Source organism: Lates calcarifer, linkage group LG15, assembly GCF_001640805.2.
Source record: "Lates calcarifer isolate ASB-BC8 linkage group LG15, TLL_Latcal_v3, whole genome shotgun sequence".
Taxonomy (NCBI): Eukaryota; Metazoa; Chordata; class Actinopteri; family Centropomidae; genus Lates; species Lates calcarifer.
The window spans coordinates 11936735-11960679 of NC_066847.1; the positions used below are offsets into that span (position 1 = coordinate 11936735).

The following is a 23945-nucleotide window of genomic DNA, read 5'->3' on the forward strand; positions in this document are numbered from 1 at the left end:
TTGTCATGCTATGCCCAGCCAAGGCAGAATGACCACAGCGTGCTGTGCCCGGTCAGCATAGTGACCATAGTTAGCCGTCACCCTGCTGTGATTGACCACGGAAGGACTGAGACTCCACCAAGCCCTTCGGCCTCCCGTCATCACTACAAGGAGCCAACCGACTTTTTTACTGTGAGCTGGTTAGCGTACCACCACAAGCATGAAAGTGTTTATTAAAACCACTGCGCCCACAGTATACATTTTCGGAATTCATTTGGGATGCATAGTAAGATGTAAGCACGTTGTTAGCATTTTCATTGTAGTAGAATATTTTTATCCCCAATGTTTGTGTGCAATACTTGCGTTAAGGGCCCCAGTGTATTCAGTATGCGTAGTATGCAGCTGCTGTGCGTGATCGAGTATCTGTTCTGTATTCCTGAGGCCGTGTTGTGGGATTGTCGCTCCTTTAATTATTCTCTCATATTAAAGGATCAAAGGTCTCTGCCACAGTCAACCCCCTGCATTTCATTATATCTACGCGCACACAGACACATGCACGCCTACACACACATACACATACACTTGTATGTGCTTCTGTGTGCATGTACATTTACATGGACACATGTTGGGAGGGTATCGGTTATTATTCGGTTATGTTCAATTTTTGAATTTTGAGTGTGATTTCCTGTAATTATAAAAAGGGTAAATGCTGGCCTTTTCAAGTTTTCCATTGAAGAGCCCAGTGTGATATTTTTGATTCGGCTCCTTGGTGAGATTTTTCTTTATCAACCAAGAGCTTGCACCAGTCCTCAGAAGGGTGTCACTGATCACCCTCTGGCATGAGGGAGAGAGCATGTTTTATTCTCCTGAAGTACTTTCATGTCATGATGTGTGTGAACATGTGTTTGTGTGTGTGTATTCACGCCCACATGTGTTTAAATGCACATGAGTGTGTGTGTATGTGTGTGTGTGTGTGTGTGTGTGTGTGTGTTTCTGTGTCTTTGCCCTCTCCCCCACTGCTCCAGCACTGGACCAAACCAATCCTCTCCTTCGCTTCCAGCAGGATTCTCCTCACTGATTGGCTGCTCCAGCGCTCTGTTCTTTTGACACCCACAGCTCCTTGGTGCTCCCATGATGCCCCTGTGCTGTCACCACTTCGCTGCACAGTGGCTGGCAGGAGGGGAGGATGCTGAGTGTAATTAGGGCGTACCCAAGCCTACCAGGGCCAGAGAGAGGGAGAGGGAGGAAGGAAGGGAAGAGGAGAGAAGGAGGGCTGACAGTTTGACATCAGTGGAGCACACCGTCTTCTGTAATTGCTGGCGTGCATATGGCGCAGGCTGATGTTGGAGGCTTGTGGGAGGTGTGTGTGTGTGTGTGTGTGTGTGTGTGGGGGGGGGGGGGGGGGGTAGTAGAAAAGACTGGAGTCAGAAATAGGAGGGAAAGCATGGAGAGGAGATGCCACCTCTGAAGAAATAGATGGGGATGAGCGTGTGTCATCCAAAGTGGGGAAGGGAAGAGGGAGGAGATAGAGGAGAAGAAGGGAGTGAGGAGGAATGCAGATTGGGGGTTGGTTGGAACAGGACCTAAGCAGCGCAGAAGAAGCTTGAGGTGAATGACATGTATAGCAGGGGGTGCAGCATGTTGACACAGCACACGGCTATTATTACATACACATACACACGCACATGCAAGCACACACTCGCGCTCACACTTCCACAGCTGGCGCACCTAAGTAAACATTTCTCTGCCTCAGAGAGACCTCAGAAAGCACCACAGGTTGTACGAAGTGTCAATGGAGAGCTGTGTGTGTATTAGTGTGTGAGTGTGTGTGTGAAAACGTGTGTGCTTACACTGGCTTATGTGCTTTTGTGTTCTCTTAACCAAACAATCGAGTGACTTTGTTCGGCTGTAATTAGTGCACACAGGTAATAGAGCTATCGGACGCGGCCACACACACATTTGCAGAGGGGATCGATCAGGGGAGAGTGTGTGTGTCCTGAGCGAGGGATCCTGATCGATTGCGCCCTGTCCTGTTGATAGATTGCCAATTCTGCGCGCTAGCTATTGAGCAGGAAGCAGCTTTGGTGAGAGCTGCCTCCAGGGTCTCACCTGCATCCCGATGGCACGCACACACTTTTCTGCTCCATTATCTCAGGCAGAAATACACACCGTCACACCCACATTCAGGTACAAACCTAACACAGACTGTGGAGTTCTATTCCAGCTTTCTTAGTCATGCCATATGGACCCCCTCTTCTCTGACAGTCTCTTGTCATTTCTCCTCTCATTGCTCCATCCATCTTTGATACCCTCTGCAGATTCGCTGGACCATCTCAATCTCCTGCTTCCTGTCACATCTATCTGTTTCATTTCAGTTTTCATCAGTTCAGTCTCCTCCTCCTCTTTCGCACTCATTCTTCCTCTCATTTATTCTTTTGGTCTGCCTACTTAACTTGAGACTACTCCACCGTCCACTACCACCACTACAGCCGCCACCCCCCTCCCCATTCCACGCTCTTTTTCCCTCCCATGTTCCCCTTCACTGACTCCCAGCACTCCCTTCCTCTCTCCTCCGCTCTGTCACCCCTCTATAAAGACTCCCACTGACAGACCTGAACCTTCTACCCAAGCCACATTCTGCCCCTCATTCTTTTTTCCTGCACTCCATGCGAAGAGGAGACCAATTAAAGTCCGTCTCCTCTCTTCTTCCACTCCGTTGTTCTCCTCTCTGTGTGTCTGCACTCAGACTCTCTGGGGTCACTAATTAAAACACTTTAACTTTTTCTTTTCCACCTGTTCATTCAACTTTTCTCCTCCTTTGGCTGCTTTATTCTTTTTTTTGCTCCACCTTTCTTCTTTAACCTGTTTCAACAACTTTCTTTTCATCAGTCTCCTTCTTGTCTTTCTCTGGGCCCCATCTCATGTCACTCCATCACTCATGTTCCTTCCCTCTATTCGTTACACATTTCTCTCCTCATTTCTTGTCTCCTGCTTTGTCTTGTCATGCCGTTATGATCTTAGTCTTATGATTTCGTCATGTTAAATTATCTCTCCTACTTTGTCCTACATGTACTTCCCTCAGTTTTTCTCTCACAGTCTCTTTCTCCATATTAGATTGTACACGGGTAACTCTTTATTCTGTGGCTGACAGGAAGTCAAAATCCGCAGTCTGAAGGAGCATACATTATGCATCTCCTCTGTTCTAATGATGCAGACTTGTCCAGAGTTGTTGTTATGCCTAAAGCCAGTCAACCTTGACTGAAGACGTGGTTGTGCATGCACATGCACGTCTGCCTAAGCCTGTACACGCCTGTGTATATCTGTGTAGTGGGAGAGTAAAAAGCAGAGGGAGTCAAGTTTATTTTACACTGAACTCCCTTCAATGGCCTTAATTAGCATATGAGAATGCGTTGTTCTCTCTATCTGTCACTCAACACCGCTACCTTGCTGGTCTGGAAATAAAATGGAGTTGTATCATTGTGATATGTCAAATCCCAAAACGTTCTTTAAGACCCGCAGAGAGCCGTTTTATCGCCGTGTGTAATTGTTACGGATAATACTGATGAACTATCCATCTGCTGGAACTCTCCACATTCCTCCAGGCACAAAGGAGTTATGGAATACCTGTCATCTGTCTTCTCTCTTTCTTTCTCTCTGTCCGTGTTTAATCACCGCCTTTCTTTCCCCTTCAGTCATGTATAACTGGATGTAATCGTTATGTGAAATATTAATGGCATTGTCATTCTGTCTTCCAGGTTAACGGCAGGAGATCTGTCAATCCAGGTGAATCTGAACGACTACCTGGATATCTACTGTCCCCACTACCCCAACAAGGAAACCGTGGGGCCTGGGCAGCCTGAGACACTGGCCCTCTACCTGGTGGGAGAGGCTTCGTTCCAGGGCTGTGTGGAGACCAGGGGGGCTATCAAGAGATGGGAGTGTAACAAACCCTTTGCTCCATTTGGACCAGTGCGCTTCTCTGAGAAGATCCAAAGGTTCACACCCTTCTCGCTGGGGTTTGAGTTTCTGCCAGGGCACCACTACTACTACAGCTGTAAGTAGAGGGTGATGTGTGTGTGTGTGTGTGTGTGTGTGTGTGTGTGTGTGTACACATTTTTGTTTCCTCTTTGGGAACTCTTCTGGTATAAACACAGACCTTTTCAGGTCTTTGTAGGGACCAAATCCCAGTCCTACTGAGGCAAAACATAATTTCTGAGTGTCTGGTTAAGGTTAGGGTTAGGTATAAGTTTGGTTATGGTTATGATTAAGTTTGGGGTTAGGGTTGGTTGTAGGCTCTCAACAATGAATGAAGACAATGCAAAATCTTAAAAAGGATAGCTGTGCAGAATTGTGTGTCATTTAACCAGGCTGTTTAAAGACTGAGGATCACAAGTAGGCATGATTTGTCTAACCTAATATGCCAAACTGCTGAATGAATTTTCTGGCTTAGATCAAGACAATATCTGGTCAAAGAACTTTTGTTAGTTAGCAGACTTTTACCTGACACATTTTGCTCAGTAAGGGCTGCAAATTCTTTTGATTATCGATTAATCTATAGACTGAGGGAATCTGAAGGAATCAATGGAGTGTTTATTAAGCACAAATCAAAAAATAATGAAAAGTGTCAATCACAATTTTCTAAAGCCAAAGATAAGTTTGCTCTTCTTGCCCAGCCAACAGTCAAATACTCATATTTTCAGTTCACTATCACATAAGACAAAGAAAAGCAGCAAATCCTTCTAATTAAGAAGCTTTGCATTTTTGCTTAAAAACGACTTCAGGTCCCTAAAAACTGAAATCAACATTAATGACTTTAATGACTCATTAAGCAGAAATCTGAATTGCAGCTTTTAAAACAACTAAAATAGTGTAACATCCTATCTTTGGGTAACCATAACCCAAACCCTATTAATAAGAATTATTAATCAATCAAAACTCTTGTAGATTAAATTTCTGTGTAACTAATCAATCAGTGGACAAATAGTTCTAGCTCTACAGTCAACATTTAAGAGATACTGAAATTTGGTACCCAGCCCTGATCACAAGGCCTGTGTGATTCAAAAATGGCTAAAAAATGTATGTGTTTTTATTATGGAAAGTGCATTTCCACTGTTTTTCTGAGAAATTTATTTTTTGAATCAATGATTATTCGCTTCAGGCTCCATACGCTGGCAGCCAAGTAAAACAGCCCAAAAAGAGAAAAGATGTGTAAATATTTGATGTTTCAGTTCATCAGTCTGTGCAAAGACACCTGTGTTGGAGGAAGTGTGTGACCAGGCAGCTCTTCTCTCTTAAGGGATGAAGCATCTTTAGCCAATGTGTTTTTTATGAGGTGCTGAGTGTTGGCAAACAGCAGCATATTGCATTAATGCTTTCCATAAATTCATACTGAATGTCATTAATATGATGTTTTCTTAAACCTGTAGGCTGTTACACAATTTCAATGATGGTTTCTTCTCTCTCCATTACACCCTCCTGTGCTCCTCTCTCCTCACTCGTTTATTTCAAACCACTGGAGGGAGGAAAGGGAGGGAGGGAGACAGAAGATGGCTTAGTGGCTGTAAAATCAGTAGACATTTTTTTCTCACTTTTTACTACTTCTGGTGTTAGTCTAACCAGGAGGGGGAGGACATGAAACAAGGCAGAGAATGAAAGAGTCAAGTGAATGCATAGTATAGAAGGTTGACAACAAAGAGACAGAGGGACCGCAAAGTGTAGGAGGAAGAAATGGAGATCAATACATGACAACAGTGAACGCGGAAAAAAAGGCAGAGACAGAGAACCAGACGGCGGTAGAGGAGCGTGGAGGACTGACAGAGGGAGAGAAAGAGCAAAAGATGGACACAGTCTGACAGTACAGGAAGGGGTGGGAGAGGGGGAGAAAGGGACAAGAGAGGCCAGATGAGTGGAATCCACACTGGAGAAAGAAAAGGGAGAGCAACAAAAGCGACGGAGAAAAAGAGATGGATGAGACGAAGGGAGAGAAAGAATCTTTACATAAATTACTGTTGCGGTCCGAGGGACAATGGAGCATTGTGAGGGCATGAGAGAGCGGTTCTACACACACGCTAACACACACGCTAACACACACATGTACGTATGTACACGCACACACACTGGGCTATTGTGGTTGCTCAGGCCAGTTCACAGAAAAGCAACAATGGGCCCCCCCCACCCCCGGTCGGGCCACATCGGGCTCAGAGCGATTGTGTGTGTTTTGTCCACATCAAAGATAAGGCGTAAAGTTGGTCCAAATGTCTGGCTCTGGGGTTTGTGTGCTGAATGGGCCCGCAGCACTGGAGACAGTATAATGGCATTAGCCTGGGAGAACAGTACAATAGTATTAGAAACACTAATGGCATTAGTTGGCTCAGTCTGAGCCGGGCTCAGCTCCTCTCTCCTGCTCCCACAGAATATGACACTGACAACCCACTGTCTCTGGGTCTCTGGGTCTCTGACCCGCTGCCCGGGCTGCTGACCAACACCCACTGGTTCTCCATGTCTGGATCCCCACAAACAGGAAACACCTTGACATCCTCTGATCGTCAGCCGCTTAGAACGTGGAGCTATTTGACGGGATAGCAACAGTGGCTAAGAGAGCTCAAAGCAGTACAACTTAAAAAACACAAGCAAATCTATGAGTACATATATAATAGATAAAACAGAGACAAATTAGTAAAGTAAAACATCTGTCTCTTTAATGCCGTCCAAATAGGAAAACACAATGATACAGAAATAAAACAAGGCATACACAACACAATAAAAGTGAGCAGGGGATACAAAAAGCTGATGAACACCCCAGTAATTAGTTCAAGGCTAATGCTGTTGGTGTACAACCAGTATCTCTCATAGAATAGGAACAGAACTGTTTTCAACATCACTTTCTATTTTAGAGTCTGAATTGTGTAATGTAAATCTACTAAAACTTCACAATGGACCCAAAAAAAACAATGTAAAAGGCATGTTACACTACTCTCTGCCAACAATCCCCATATGTCAACATTACCATTATGTGACGCTACACCTGCACAGGGAGCAGTAACTGAATGAGTAAACAAGGGAGTGATTTTGGGTGCAGCCTCTGTGTTTTTCACGTCTTCTACATAGGAAAATGGAACGTACTGGATGTCCTGTCAAAGTGGTGATGATGTTTTCCTTATTGTACTCTGTCTGTATGTGTTGAGCACTACTGACCATTGTATATATTGACTAATTCTACACCCCCGCTGTTATTGTGTGCTGTAGCATATCCGATGAAATTATGGATACAAAGTGAGACAGGCTGTTAGCTATCATATACTCAGCTTGCGTGATGGGTGCCTGTTGAGTTAGCAGCTGTTTGTGAATTATTCAAATATAAAGCCCTTTAACTGCAGTTTCCAGACAGATTTGTTTTGTAAAAGCAATGCAAAACTGACAGGTAATACAGCTGATGTTTGCCTGTTTTCCCATGTGAGCCATAATCAGAACTGATATCGGAGCTGTTGCCTTCTTTTATGGCTGCACTCTCAATTGTGTATTTTATTGTTTTTATTTAGCTGTGTAGATAAGTCTGATATGTGACACTGTGACACAGGGAGATGGTGCCATTCTTTATGCTGATATCATGAGGTATTGATAGAGTAGAAACAGGGAAAACAACCTTGCTGCTTCGCTTATCACAAGACTTCTTCAAAAGTAGCAGGAGAGTTCTCAGTGTAGATTTTTGATGGAGGGATTTCATTCAGCGTATGCAGATTTCTCTTTTATTTGCCACATTAGCATTTTGAGTGCTAACTGTTTTATTGGGTTTAATAGATAGGCTGCTTATTTACATCTTTCTCTTCTTATTCTTTATAGCTCTACCCACAGATGAAGGCCCTCCTCTGCCATGTATGAAGTTGCGTGTCACCGTGTGCTGCGAGCCCAGTGAGTACACTCATCTTTTCATCTGTTCTTCCTTTCATGCTCCCCCCTTTGTACACTGAGAGACTCCCCTCTCTGCCTCTCACATCTCTGCTATCAGGGCTGTATAGCATGATGTTTATTCTGTGACTTATCCTGCCACTATTCCCTCTTTTTCCTTCTCTCTTTCTCACTAACTGATGCTCTGGCTTCTCTGTTTTTTTTTTTTTTTGCATCAATTTAAATCTTGTAAGATGAATTTTACTCCTTTTGAATAACTCCACTCTTGTGTCCACATTTGCTTTCAAACCTGATTGGGGTTTTTAAGCGTTACTTCCAACTAAAGAACATCTCTCTTCTCGTCTCACCCCTCCCTCCATTCTCTCTTCTTTTTTTTTTTTACCTCCTTGTCTTCCTCATTCTCCCACTCTCCATCTCTCTGTCCCAGTGTGAAATTCCCAGAGTTGATCTAATCCAGAGCCCGCCTGGAGTAACGTTAGTCTTCCAGTCCAGTGAGCTGCCCATTCCGGTTGGGAATGTTGCCCAGTCACTGTGGGAATCCCTGTACAGTTGTTGGTGTGTGTCTGTGTGTGTGTGTGTGTGTGCATGAGTGCATTTCTACGTGTATGACCAGTTTTGTGTCTGTGCACTTTGTGTTTTTGTGTGCACTCCTGTATTGGTCTATGGGTCTTAGCATGTGTTCTGTGGCGGTTTAACTTGTGTGTGTGCGCGCCGTGTGTGTGTGCGTGTGTGCGTGTGTGTGCATGTGTGTGTGAGACGTCTGTCCCAGTTCCCATCCCAGTGCTATCTGCAGGGGGCTTGTCGTGCTGTCCCAGCCTGTACTAGCACACACTTTTTCCAGGGAAACTGGTCTCAGGGTTGTGTGTCACTGCATATGTACATGAGAGCTACTCATTAAATTCTTACACGTTGTCTAGCAAATAGCTTCCAGTCCTGCCACCTTGATTACATTTATGTCAGTTTGGCGAAAAGGAAAAAAATAATAATAATAATTCAAAAACTGAATAAAAAGAGTCCCATCCGTCTGGAATGAATTCTTAAATGCCATCACTGTTCCAGCACAAGACGGGGAGTAATTTGCTGCGTTATTACCAGTGAAGGCTGATGACTTTTTTAATATGTTAATTATCCTGCTGTCATTAATTAGAAATACCACAGATAGTTGTTAAGTGAGGAAATGCTAATGTGGTCTTGACCTTCCGACAGTATTCCCAGATCAGCCTAAGCCAGAAATACTCAAAATGTTTGAAATCACCTGGATTGTGCGTGCTGGAAGATGCACATACATGAACACACACACACACACACACACACACACACACACACACACTTGAATCTACTGTTAAAAACCCTTTTTATTAATAAGACTTCTACCTACAAAGATGCACTACTTCCATCTTCTCATTTTTTGTCTCTCTCTTCTCCTCCCTCTCATCCTGTCCCTTAACCAAAACTAATCCCAACTAAATTTCAGGATCTTCCTCTCCTTGTCTTTTACCCCCCACACCCCCCACCCCCCACACGTCCACTCCAGCCTCCTGCTCTTTCTTCCTACTCTTCTGTCATTCCTGAAGTGGCACTAATCCTCCCCTTCTCTCTGTCTCCTCAGCTTTCTCCTCCCTTCCTCATTTTTTATGATCTTTCGCTACTGGAGCAAAACTAATCTAGGCACCATCCATGGCAGTCTCTTACACTTCCTTCCTCCCTCCCTGCTCCCCACCCTTGACTCCACCCCCACTTTCACCCCACCACCCCCCACCTCCTACACCTTCCCTGTGTCTTCCCTATCTCTATGTTGCATCTCCATATCTGTTTTACAGTTATCCGCCGTCTCCCCCTCTCCCCGTCTCTCTCCCCCGCTCCATCTCTGTCGTGCGCATGCTGTGCAGCGAGTGCAGTTGGGGATGAGAGTACATGAGGGCCGAAGAGAGGAGAGCGAATGAGATGGATGAGAGAGGAGATGAAGGAGAGTTGGAGGGTCTCTCTGTCTCTTTCGCTCTCTCTCTCTCCCGCTCTTTGACTGTCCATTAGTGGCGGTTTACCACAGCTGTTGTTGTGTTGTTCCCTGTGGTAACACCTCACATACTCTCTGGGTCCTTCCTGCTCAGGTTCCCTTTTATCTGACAGGTAGCATGGCAGCAGGACACACCATGCACGTGTACTGTGTGTGTGCATGTGTGTGTGTGTGCGTGTGTGTGTGGCCCTTGGTGATGGCAGCTCTCGTCCTTCAGCTATATCCCGTCTCTTATCCAAACTTCAAACCGTGCACCTCCCTCCCTTCATCTCTCTCCAAACTTTATTTTTTTTCCCCCTCCAGAAAAGCAGCCCGTGTGATTAAAAGGTAGTTCCACATGGGGATGCCCTGTTGTGGGTGTTTTGAATTAATTATCAGCAAACGCACACACACACACACACACACACACACACACACACACACACACACACACACACACACACACACACGCCTCATACTGGTCTGAAGGACAGAGTGGTGACAGTGAGAGGGTCCGTCAGGTACGCTGTCATTGCTCCAAGGTCAGCTACCACTCGCTGGTCCCTCGGTCTCCTCTCCAGTGAGTGAATGTGTGTGTTTATCGCCTTAATTTAACCCAAGAACACAACAAACCAGTCAGGACAGATTCAGTGACGCAGGAGACTCCTAATGATATCCTGTGTGTGTGTGTGTGTGTGTGTGTGTCTGTGTGTATGTATGTGTGCCTCTCCTCCTCCTGGTTGTTGAGTGTTGTAAGTATGCTTTTGGGGAAGGTTTTTTTTTTTTTTTTTGCTTTTGTTTTTTTTTTAGGTTTTGGTTATGTTTTTCGGCACAGTGATCCGTGTGGTTATGTGATGTTTATTTGAACATGACGCTGTCACGAATCACACCAGAGACAGGGCTTTGCTGAAAGGTGCTTGAGCCTGTGTTGCATCAGAAAACAAGGCTCCGAATCGGCATCAGCCAGACTGGTGTCATGTGAAATCTCCGGCACCCTGCAGCCCTCTATTGCATCTTTCACCGACTCGCTTTGCCTCTCACTCCTTTCTTACCGTTTTTTTTTTCTTCTTTTTTCTTTTTTTATCGCAACCTCTCCCTAAAACTCCTCCTGTTGTGTTTATCCCTCCTGTTCTCCTTGTCGCTCTGTCTTCCTGCCTTTCTCCTTTTCAGCCGTCCTACTGCGAGAAACCATTACAGACCAACTTCCCTCTCTCTCTAATTGATTCCCTTTCTCTCTCTGTCTCTCTTCCCTCTTTTCTGTCATTCCCCTGCTGTGAATAGTCCATTGCATTTATTTCAGTTTGCAGAGCTTCACCATTTTCACCACTCCTTTTCTTCCTGCTATTTTTTTTTTTTTTTTGTTAGAAATTTCTTACACCGCTGCCCTCCTTTACCCCCTCCACTCTCGCTCAAATACCTTTGTACCCTCTGAACTCGATACACACAAGGACAAAACTCAGAACATACACACACACACACCGCTTGCCCAGCCGAGCTCTCTCGGATCCCAAACTCGATACCCAAAATTTGACTTTAACCGCTTTTGTCGATTTGCGTTCTTGTTCTCCGTTTTTTCTCTAATTCGCAAATTTTGCTTCATTTTTCACTTTTAGTGAAGTGTTAACAGTCAGGTTTGGTTAGCATTAGCTCCTGAGTGTGTAAAATGGCGGCATGAGAGGAGAGGTGGGATGGTGGAACAGCGTCTGTCTCTGCAGTGGGGCGTTCTGCTGACTGGAGGCACACACACACACACACATACTTAACCATGGTTGCGCATGTACAGTTACACATGCTGCATGTTTCTGACTGCAGTGCAGAGAAGACACTGTTCTTCCAGTCACGCCACCACGGACGCCATTTTGTGGCAGAGCTCGCCACAACCAAATTATGATGTTGACACAGATGCGTGTCCTCAATGTTCTGTTTTTTTTTTTTTTTTTTTTTTTTTTTTTAACACAAATGATGTGATTAACGGCAGATCAAAACACACATATCACACACAGCCGGGTAAACACGAGGCATTTAAGCACACAAGTATTTTGTAGTTTCGAACTGCGGCGTGGCATTACACACAACGCGAACTAATAATGTGCAGTACAGTTTTCCCTCAACCAAACAAAGTTACATGTCTGATTTGAAAACATATTTAATTGTCATATTGTCAAATTCTTTTTTTTTTTTTACAACGACCATAATATATGTTTGCTGCATCCAAGATGTCTACAATCAGAAAAACTTCCAAACGTTTGAACTTTTTTAAAAAAGATTTTGTTATAAATCAGTGGAAGCCCTGTTAATTGATTTTAATCTTTCCATGCTAAAATGCTAAAATTATACACTATTGTATGCTTCTGTTTTATCAACACAATTTGAACTTGAAAGGACAACTAATTAATAAATATTCTTTGATCATTAAATTACATTAAAATATGGCTTGACAGCAGATATGCATTTTTTAAATTAGAAATTAACTCAAGATCATAGACACGATTTTTAGTTTTATTTTTTGCAAGTGCAGCAGCGCTATATAATGCATGAAATGTTTGAGTATTATTCTTTTTTGTTTGCTTTGATTTTGCCTACAAGCACTCATGCTAACGCTCACAGACACACACACACACACACACACACACACACACACACACACACACACACACACACACACGCTGCCCCAGTGAGGGGCCCAGACTCTGCATGCTATTTAATGCTTCGTTAACCCTTAGATGGTCGTTAGTTGTACAGAACCTGGGAGTAATTTAGTGGTTCATGTCTGTTGGAGCGACATGTTGCTGCAGAGACCTGTAGGTACAACAAGACAGATATTACAGACAAACACTGTGTTTCTCTGCTAAGCCCTCATTTAATAAATCCTTTCTGTGTGTGTGTGACTGCGCTGTAACAGATGAGTTTTGGAGTGTCCCATTTCCTCTCTCATAATCTCAGTCAGTCACTATGGGATGTGGATAGGTGGTAGTTTTCCTGGAGACATCAATAAACACGTGTGTGTGTGTGTGCTTGTGTGTGTTTGTGTCAGCCTTTGGGGTTGCAGTGTCAGAGGTGGGCTTGAGGCTGTGGATCGATTTAATAACAGCTGCAATTGTGCAGCCTCATCCCTGTTTCCTGACCCTCCTGTCCTCTCTCGCTGATGTTACACATGGCGGCTCTTTTTTTTTTTTTTTTTTTTCCCCCCAAGGACGGTTTTAACCATTTTCGCTTTTTAGTCTCACTACACCTGTATTTTTGTTATTGTTGTTGTTTTTTGTCCTTTTCCTCATTCATTCCAGCTCTCCTGCCCCTCCCTATCCCTCCATTCCTACCATCCCTCCATCCTTCCCTCCATTATTTCCTTTTAGTCCGCCCCCTGCTGAGAAAGTGACGCCCAGACACAAACACCCCCCTATCCCGTCTCTCTTTCTCCCTCCCTTCTCTCTCTCTGTCTGACCTTGTTTCAATCTTTCCAACCTTCTTTTTTTCCTCCGTACTTTCTCACTCGAGTTTCCACCGCTCTTCCTTTCATCTTCTGTCCACTTCTTGGTTTCGCTCTGTCATTTTGAATTTTCTTGTGTTTTTTCTTCTCACCCCCTTTCTTTTTCATTTCCTGTATCCCCTCTGTATAATCTCGATCATTCTTACTCTTCCTAATTTACATAACACTATCTTTTCCTGTTGCCATGCTTCTCAAGCTCTTTTTTTATCCGACCTTTAAGAGAATTTGCATAGGGGACATATTTAGGGTTGCACAGCCAGTCAGTACTCATTTTTCATGGCGTTAGGCTTTGAGTAATGGTAAATACCTTCCCCTGGTCATTTGTCTGTTTCTTGCTCCTTTTGTTCCACAAAGCAGTAGCTTTATTGAGAAAGTTAAGCATGCAAAAATGACTAATCAGCAACTTGTTTCTTTGCCTCAACTTTATCTAAATCTCCTCTCTCCTCGCTCTCCCTCTCCTCTCTCTCCTATTACAGCATCAGAGGGTTCAAAACAAATACAAGGTGAGAAGCGATATTTCAACCACAACGTACTGTTAAGCTTGAGAATCTTTATACTGTGTCTGCATAGTCACATATCTTTGATTAAAGTATATATGTCTCATCATTTGTGCTTTATTTCATGAAGTTGTTGTAGCAGTTGTTGCAAGAGCAAGAATATGGAACATTATCAAGTACAATGAACATGAAAATGAGAACATACATAAAATAAGTGTTGATTAATCAGTAATGGAAATAAGTCAAATGAAAAATATAATCCAAAAAACACTTGCTCATTACATCCACAAGTGCTTCTTGTCACATGTCCTGCCAAAACCATGAGCATTAATGTGCTGCCATAAAAGCCTCCACTCTTCTGGGACGTTTTTCTACGAGATTGTAGAGCCTGGTTTCAGGGATTTTTGATTCCATTTCGCCTCATGAGCATCAGTGTGGTTAGCCACCGACGTTGGGAAATAAGATCTGGAACGCAGTCGGCGTGTTGGAAAGGGTTGAGGTCAGGGCTCTGTGAAGGCCAGTTGAGTTATTCCAAGCAAACTTAGAAGACAAACAAAGAGCTTTCCCCAGAGTGTTGCCGTTAAGTAGTAGGCTCGTCGTGGCCCCAAACGGCCCCAAAGTGAAAGAAACTCCTGTCCATATACTTTTGGCCACATACTGTATATCATACATACAGTTTCACATAAATTTCCATTTCTCTTTCAGTAACTGCACCTCAAAGTTGTGCTTGCTCACTGAGGACAGCTTCACTTCCACTCCTCCTCATGCTCGCCCTCCTCCGGCTGTCTACCTGACCTCCCTGTCCGTCCTCACCGCTGACCTCGCACCTGTTCTTCTCCTTGGGATCGGGAGTTTTAACTCAGACATTCAAGTACACAATGAAATCTACACTCAAGATGATGAATGACACAATGCAATCCATGCTAAGCTATTGCAAATGACACATATTACTTTGTGGCTGTTTCTACCTGTGAAATTCCAGAAAGAATCGGGTGTCTTCTCCAAAATGGGGCCATAGTGACTCAGGGACTGACACACCGAATCATGGTGATTCATTTCTTGTTATTTTATTCTCCAACCTGTTGTGTAAGTAGTAGCGTGGAATATTACACATAGAGCTAGGCCTTGTCATAAGACTCATGTCCCACTCTTCCTCTGCCAGAAGAACAATGAGTCTGTCGGGACTTGTTCCAACAAAGTTTTCTCACCTTTTCATCTCTTGTTTCTCATCCCGTTTCTCAGTTTCTACTTATTTTGTTGTATTTGCTTCTGTTTGAGAACCTGCCTCCAGTTGAAAATTGGCCAAATACACACATACTACTGCACTGAGTGGCTCAGGTTGGAGGTCATTCAGTTAGCTGGTGACTTTTTTTTTTGGTCTTTTCTAACATGCTGTATGTGACCTGACGCAAATGACTTACTCATTTTCGTAACTGCCTCATTTGCATCTGCGTTTGATAAATGTGTCAAACCTTTATAACTAATTAGATTTTTGGGGTAAAAGTGGCATTTTAGGAGAAAATAGGGAATCTTCTGGAACAGTCAGGCAAGGCTGCTGCGCCCCCTACTGGGATTAAACTGGTTTAACTGGAACTGGACTGGGTTGGCCTAAACCCAGAAACTGGACACTAGATTGTGGTGGTGTATGGTAATAATGGGACCTGGGACTAAGTTTGTTCCTCTCTGATTGGACCCCCCTGTTGTTCTGCCTCCCCACCCCTCTCTCTGCTTCAGAATGAAACGCAGAACAGGGGGGTTTATGGGTAAATGGAGAGCATCATTGTGTCTGTCTTCACTGAACACACTGCAGACCACTGAGGAGGCGTATGGTTGATGCTCTTGTTGACCTACCAGGTGTGCGGATATACACATTTTTTAGGTTTTTTTACACAGGATCTTGATGATTTTAGGTTTTACTGTATAGTTAATATATTCTGCACAATGACATATATTAACTATATTGTTCAGTAGTTTCGTAAGAGAGATCTCTGATATTTAAGTGCAAAAGTCTGACAAAAACTACCTTTTTTTGCATACACAAACGATTTATTTTCTAGATTTATATGGATTTACTGGTTTACTGGTCTGCTACAATGTAGTTTCCCAAGTTAAAGAAATTAATGGAGGACTTTATTTCATTTTTTTGCCAAATTGTTTTTAAAAGAAATCACTTTAATTCACTGTCATCAATTTTTTAAAAAATATCATAATGAATTAAATATTAATTTACCAGATTTTTTTAAAGATAATATATGGGTGTATTTTTCATTGAAATTAAATGAAGTTTATAAATTTGTTACATAGTTATTTCCCCACAATATTTGAGTGACTTGAGCTCAGAAAATCTGTAGCTTAATTGTACAGTTTATTCTGTCTTGACAAACTACATTGTTAGCACTTTATATTTTTTCTCAGATCACACCAGTCATGCCATTATTTTATTACGTAAATTTTTTCCTAAATGGATGATTAAAACCAATGTCTGAAAATTAGTTAAATAATTTCAGTGATGTAGATTTTTTACAATTATGTACTACTAGGAGTTTGTTCCCAATTTCTTTATGTGTGTGTGAGTGTATTGTGTTCTGCTTTCACATTTTAGTGAAGAATGTAGCTTCTTCTGTGAAGAGCCAACTGCAATCTGAGCCTTTTTTACGTGGCGAGACAACAAAATAAATATGATTGCATTAAAACACAAAGAGTCGATCATCATTTCAGTTTTTGGAGTATTAATATTTTATGCGACCGCAGGTCTCAGTGACAACAAACACACACACATATATAACTTTATTTGTGGAACACACACATCCAGTGTAATACACAGGAGTGGAGATAAGGAGACTATGGGGACTTGAAATGACCTTGTGGTGTAAGAGGCCATTGTAATGTGAGTAACCTAGTGGAATATTGAGCTGAGTTTTTATCTATGGGCAGCCAAAGCCTGATAAGACTCAGATACCCAGTAGACTTTCGGTATTAATAGACCCTGTAGCATCATTGCCAATACATCGACCTTAAAGTAGCCACTGTATTTATTTTCACCAAACACAGGACTGAGGTTGAATACAGAGCAAGAGGAGATGTTTTTGTTTAGTGTTTTAAATATAGAAATGTACATCCAAATAAGCTGTAAATGCATTTCCATTTATATAGGCTGTAATGTCGATCCTCTTGTGAAGCCAGAAAGGCAATTTCCTGGATAATAGGGCTAATGCTCCTATTTCATGGTTTATGATCTCTTCTGATGACATGTTTGTCACTGTTGAGGCATGTTGTTATGAACTGGCTCTGATTTTGACCTTCACGTGTACATTTCCAAAGCCCATGTTTTCATTCTTTTTCCATTGTGAATGATGAAGTAAGCATATTGAAATCAGCGGAAAGAGAGGGATACTTTTAGATGATAAAATGGACTTCAAAAGCAGCAGCAGTCCACTCCCATCTTGTGTGTGTTGAAACTGTACGGCTGTTTATTCCAGCAAAAGCATGCACAGACCAAAGCCTTTATTTAACAGTGTGATAGATAGGGGTTTCTTTATGCTTTACCTTTGATTCCTGACAGGAAATGCTCAAACAATTACACCAAAAATGTCTCATATTTTCATAATCTCTTCATACTCGTTCTGTTGATGTTGATGTTTGTAACAATTCCATCGTGTGGCTGATTTACTTTGGCTGGAACTGAACTCACCCTCCAAAATAAACTTCATAATTATGGACAGATGTTGCCAGATTATCTAAATTTAGAAAATCATGAAAATCCCACGTCAAAGTTTCCCCCGAGGTTTCCTGGGACGACTGTGATCATAAACAATTTCTGGCACGACAAATTTAGTTTTTAACTATCTGTCCGACAAGGAAAAAAAATTCCATATTACATATCCATACTGCAGATCCCTTCTCCGCAAATTGCACTGTAATTACACTGAATCAAATTTCAACACAGCAGGTTCTGTAGCCACAAGTTGGCCTGTATTTAATTGCACCTCGGCTGAATATTTAAGGCTCGGGTTGCCGGTGTTGATATCATCCTCAGAAATACAAAACACTGGCTATTAATAGAAACAAACAATGCTTATTTTCCTTGCAGTCTTACCATCATTTGTGCGACAATTCATAGCCATTTTAATATGGATTTTGTGACTGTATAGTTACAGTTCATTTAAGATTTGTAATTTAAAAAAAAAAACTACTTACAGATGTATTTCATTTGTCAAGAGTCAAAGGAGTCAACCAGATCTGAGGTAGTTTCAGGTCACTTCAGGGTGACATGTTTCTCCTTTCTTTCTTATTGTCCAGCAGCGAGAAGACATCTCAGACACACGCTCCTCAAGCCTTTCCTTGAATTTTGGAAGGATGTTTTGTCACAGTTAAGAGTCTCTCAGCGTGTAATCAACACCTTGATCAGCAGCGACATTCTTGTTGTGAATCCTGACCAGTGCGTACTTCACATATTGCAGGACCAGGGTGAACTGAGGTGAGGCGAGACAGCACCCCTGCTGCAGGAAGTGTCCTTCAGAATTCTTTGGAAAATAAAACGCCTCAAGATCATGACGTCCTTGATTTAAAAAAAACAAACGTGTTTTAAGATTTTGAATTCACCTGTTGGCTTTCTTTATTATTATCTTTGCTTAACTGAAGTCACAGCATCCATTAAAAATAAGCATTGTTTCTCCTCTGGGCAGTGAAGTGAAGTATTACAAGGCCAATCTGACTTTCTTAAGGCTTCAGGATTTTGAAAGGAATAATTCAGCCAGCACTGAAACTGTACTTTAAGTTTACTATTTTAGACCAGTATTTACTTTGATGGAGTTATTGAATCGCTTCTTTACTACTTTTACCATCAAAGTAATGCAGTATTTTGAAAGTTTTCGCAGAGATGGCTCTATAAATGTAATTGATAGCCTTTGGGTAAAACGTAAGCTCCACTGATCTTTCCAGCTCACTAATCTAATCTTTAGTTGTCATTCCTGCCCACAAATGTCCACATCTGCCAACTTCCAAAGACATTTTCGCATCAGGAAGTGGTTCTGAATCATAGTTTGAAACTCTCTGACCTCTCAATCTCATAGCTCTGGACGTAAAACACCACATCTTCTGGCACGGAGAAGCAGAGGCTCTGTGAGCGGGAAAAGTGTTGGGGTGCAGATGTCTGTAAGCAGCACTGAGTGTTATTTACTCCTCAAGGTGACGTCTCAGCTCTGCCTGCTTTATTATATAGTCCAGAAAAAAAGAGCTCTTAAGAAGATCAGGATCAAGGACTATGTTAAAGTCTCCACCCATCGAGCATAATGTCACTTGACATCTCTTGCACATATTGCGTCTACTTTTTCAATACTTTATAATCAGATACAGTATATATTTCCCAGGGTGAATATCTGACCCTTTATGCGGTGGAGGGTAAAAAAAATGGACTTAAGATGCTAAATCTGTGAAGTGGGTTATAACAGAAGACCCTCTACTTACAAAGATTCAATCCAAGAATATCCTCCCTTGTTATTCTGGGAGGTTTCACTTCACTTGTGTTGCCAGTGATGAATATAGGAGCATTTTCAATGGCCCTCAGAGCCAATCAATAGTTCTACCACACTTTACCTCAGAACTAACAGAGAAGAAGCCATGCAGCCAAAATTATAGAAAGAAAACTACTTGAAAAAGATGAGTCTATTGACAACACATTTACGTATACATACTCTGAAATGGACACTAGAGCTGAAATCCTTTTTAATTGAATGTTTTGATTTTTTTATGAACTGTATACTATATAGAAGGTGACTTATTGCATCACGTACAGTAAGAGTTTTGTTAGAAGCATAAAAAATATGAGGTTCCCTTGCCAGTTTTCATGTGTTGCTCAGTGTTTCTTTGTGTGAGACTTGGGGTTGTGAAAGCCTCTGAGGATTATCATTGAATAATTTTCTAGCCTTGATGAATCGGTGTGCTATTTAATTTCCAGGTTATGAATAATAGTCAGGGCTTTTATTTCCTCTTCGGTGTTCGTTTGTTCTAAATAAAGTCTAAACTAACCGGGCCTGCTTGTGTCACACACTTTTCCGCATCCTTTACACGTGTCAGGTTGCCAGTAACAGTGTAATTATTTCTGCTATATGCTCACGAAGCAGGTACTTCCAGTGTGTCGCACAAACAGTGATAAATGCGGATGGACCAGATTATTATGGATGTAAAAAACACACCCATTAGGTGTTTTGATGTTTAGCTCAAGCAAAGAGCACTTGTCAACAGACATACAAGCTAATATGCCAACCTTTTTAGAGACTATGATCGCCCAGTATCACACCCTCTCATTCACAACCATTAATTTTAAAATTTTGTACCTAAGAGAAACCCAAGGACACTCAGAAAAACATTTCAAGCACTAAGTTTTAATACTTAAAAGATTAACAAGATGTCATCTGAAGGAGGTAAACAGAGATAAATACCATTTCTGTGACTAATTTTGAATATTTTACGTTGATTTGTGCACAAAATTGGTCTCTGAAAAGTCATGGAATGACTTTCCAAACGTCTAAAATCCAGTCCTAATCTATAAAAACAGGAGTCAGTTGACACTGAGTGTGCCTTTCTAGTGTTAAACATCTCATCTTTCTAACACCCTGCACCATGTTTAAGTTATGGCTGTTGAGTGCAAATGAGCTCCAGTTGAGTTGAGCCGAGCTGAGTTTTTTTTTTTTTTTCTCATCAGTTTTCAGCATGCTGGTTGAAGCTTCACAGATCCTGGGCCTTTACATTAAAGCCAGCCCACCGCGTGAAAGGCATTTCTGAATGCGTCCCATGTGTGCGGCTACGAGCGAGGGGGTGGGAGCCCTTGGTTCTTCGCAAACCGGACTGCGAGCTGTGACAAACTTAGGATTATTAGACTGCCTTTTATTTGATCGCACCAAAACCAGACACAAACGAGCTAAGTCAGTCACACTTCACATGGCAGCAAGCAAAAAGCAGCCTCCGTCTTCACGCTCCCTCCCTTTCCTTTCTTTCTCTCTTACTTTCATCCACTTTTAATGTGTGACACTTTGATACTGAACATCCTATTTCCTGTGTTCTGGTCGGTTGGCTTTACATGCAGATGGGTTGGTAATTTGCATAGACTCAAGGCGCCCCCCCACCCCCTTCTCTCCTGATGCTTTTTGACAATGGAGTGTCGATTCATTCTCTGTGTTAAGCATCCCTCCTAGGACAGCGCCTGAATTGCTGTCTCATGCTGCTTCAAGTCTCGTTTTACACTGCAGGAACTGCTGAGGAATTGGATTAGGAACATATTCCTTTAGAGAGAGGCATCACAGCCACTGAGGCAGGCTCACATCTGAGCATCTGAAATGGATAGTTCGCTCCGATATCAAAGCTTGTCACATGTTTTTGTACAAAGTCACACCAAGTGTGATCTTAAGTCATGCTGAGTCCATATCACACACACCGTTAGCTCTGTGGATTCTGTTATAACTTAAGAGTCCCACCTGGGAGATTTGGAGAGAAACGCTGGAGAGTACTGAGAGAGCAGCATGGAATTATGGGTCTAATGCACAGGTGGTTTACCCTGATCACCCCACCTCTTCTTATCCTCACATCACCTTAAGTGGCGGCTCTGATCTTTACTTCCACCAGCTGAACCAAAATCTGTCTTTGGAGAACCAATTAAGTTTAAATATGCACAGGAGGGGGGAAAAAATAGCCACTTTTTATTCCTGCTTGTTCCTCTTTGTCTCAGATGACACAAAAGTTGCTGTATCAGAATTTCGAGAATGTTTTGTTTGCAGTTTTGTAGATTTCAAACAAGCCCCGTTTCAAAAGCAGAGCAGTGTGAAATGAAAATAATAATAAAAAAAAGACATTCATAAATATGCAGCTGAACACACACACACACACACACACACACACAAAAGTATTTTAGTCCACACATTTTTGGGTCCCTGGAAGTCAGTACGCATATCCTCCCACTATGTCACCCTGGATGTTTTTTTCTGACTCAGTCCTCTAGGTCAAAATCAAAACCTTTAAAATTCATAAGAAGAACTGAACACAAAACCCAAAGTTATAGTACACAGGAAAGGCAGTGAGGAAGGAAGTGGTGTGATGACTACAGTAGATAGTGTGTGGATACAGTAGTGAAGCCAAAACAGGCGTGAAGGATGAAACAGGTAAATGAGAGTGATGGAGTGACAACTGAAAGAGGATGAAGATGGAAGTGTGGAAGACAATGGAATAAGAGGACAAAAGTAATAAAGTTTAGACAGATACCATACAAATGTCAAAACTAATGTAGTGTCCCTGGAATCCTTGTAGTGACAGTAAATACAAAACATCAATAAAACAGTGTAAAAATACTCCACTATTAGCATATAAAACCTTACTTGAGTTTACATGCAGAATCATTATAAGGAAAGTATAAAAAGTAAAAGTATTCATCATGCAGGAACTGGTCCTTGTGATATTGTATATTACTATACTGGTGATACTACAGTATATTGCAATACTAATAAAGTAAGGAATAAGCAGCATTTTGATGTGGAGAAAGTTTCAGCCACTTTATAGCCTACATTCAGGTAGTTTAGTCCAGCGATTCCCACCCTGGGGGTCAGACCCTTTTGAACAGTCACAAGATAAATCTGAGGGGTCCTGAGATGATTAATAGGGTAAGATGAAAGAAATATTTTATTATTTTTTATGATAAAACTTTACCTCTTCTGACCTAAACTATTTAAATGAAACAATTTGAGAAGTTTAAATGGGAAATCACAAATGTTATATGTAGTATAGAATAGAAATACTCAAGTAAAATACAAGTATGTGCTGTACTTGAGTAAATGCACTTAGTTACTTTTCACAACTGAGTTCCTGCAAGTGATATGCCTTCTCAGGAAAAACTCCAAATCACTATAAAAGTCATATGTGCTATGAGCAAAGCAGAATAATGTAGGTGCACTGGACTTACTTTACAGCAACAGCCTGTAATAGAGAAAATATTGAGAAACTGGAAAGTCACAAACAGAAGAAATTAACTATGAAGGCACTGTAAAAAATGCCTTTAGATTAGTCATTTATCAACTAATTAAAAGTCAAAATACTGCGTCCAGTCTATAGCCTACTTCTATTCCCTGTAAGTAGGACAAAGTTTGAGTCATATAAGTGGAGCCGACCTCATACGCATTGTGAGTCTATAGGAATCTAATTTTCCTCCACACAAATATCATCATTCCAGACAATGTCCCGGTGCGTTTACCGCACCACCAAAACACACACCATTACATTTCTGCTGTGATTACGAAGCCTCTGTTCATTGCCTCTTTTATTACTGTTATTATTAATAAATCAAGCAAGCCGTGAAGCCCCGGACAGATAAGTTTAGGGGGGGTGGTACGAGGGGCTGGGCTGGAGGTGGTAATTGCTGGTGTAACAGTGTGTGCAGCCCCGCGGTGGCCTCGTAAGCGACCCGCTTTATTAGATCGGCCGGTATCGATCCTCGCCGCAGCGGCGTTGACTAATCTACAGGCGGGGTAGAGAGAGAGAGAGAGAGAGAGAGAGAGAGAGAGAGAGAGAGAGAGAGAGAGGCGCGGATCGATGAGCCTGGATTCAATCATGTCTGGAAACAGAGAAGGTAATTTATTGTAATCACGGGCGCTAAATGGAAAACGTGAGAACAACGCGCCCGTGAGGTGCGCAAAGAGAACTACAACATCACAGTGGAGGCTTTTTTTTTTTTTCCTCCAGTGAAGGCTGCCTGGAGAGACGCTCCGTTTTAACACACCGCGGTCTGCAATTATGGATATTCAGTGTGAGCCACAGATGAATCAATACGAGCCTGCTGGTTGACCTTCAGTAGTCTGTCCATGCTGCTGTGCACCAAGTTTCTAAAACCTGATTTTCTCACCTTGACAGAAAACCTTTTCACATTATTTACTAATACATTTTGATAGAGGCTGTCTTTCTGGCCAGATTGGTCTTATTGGATTTAGAAATAAGACAAATGGACTCATGAATAAGATAAATCAGGAGCTATATTGAAAGCCCTGCAGACTGCCATTTGTGTGTGAGACTCCTCTTAAAATAGTAACATGACAATAGAAAAAGA

The 23945-nt window shown here is 42.1% G+C and overlaps 1 protein-coding gene across 2 annotated transcripts in view; it reads left to right on the forward strand.

Moving 5' to 3' along the window:
• Positions 1–15880, forward strand: part of si:dkey-246i14.3 (ephrin A4) — a 32701-nt gene extending 16821 nt beyond the window's left edge. Inside the window, exons 2-5 of one of the 2 annotated variants that reach the window (XM_018680492.2) lie at positions 3735–4033; positions 7819–7887; positions 13841–13867; positions 14567–15880. In XM_018680492.2, coding sequence (XP_018536008.1) covers positions 3735–4033; positions 7819–7887; positions 13841–13867; positions 14567–14655 — 484 coding nt within the window. In that variant the 3' untranslated portion in view covers positions 14656–15880. The remainder of the gene's footprint in view (positions 1–3734; positions 4034–7818; positions 7888–13840; positions 13868–14566) is intronic. The other variant, XM_018680493.2, reaches the window with a different exon arrangement.
• The last annotated feature ends 8065 nt before the right edge of the window (positions 15881–23945 follow it).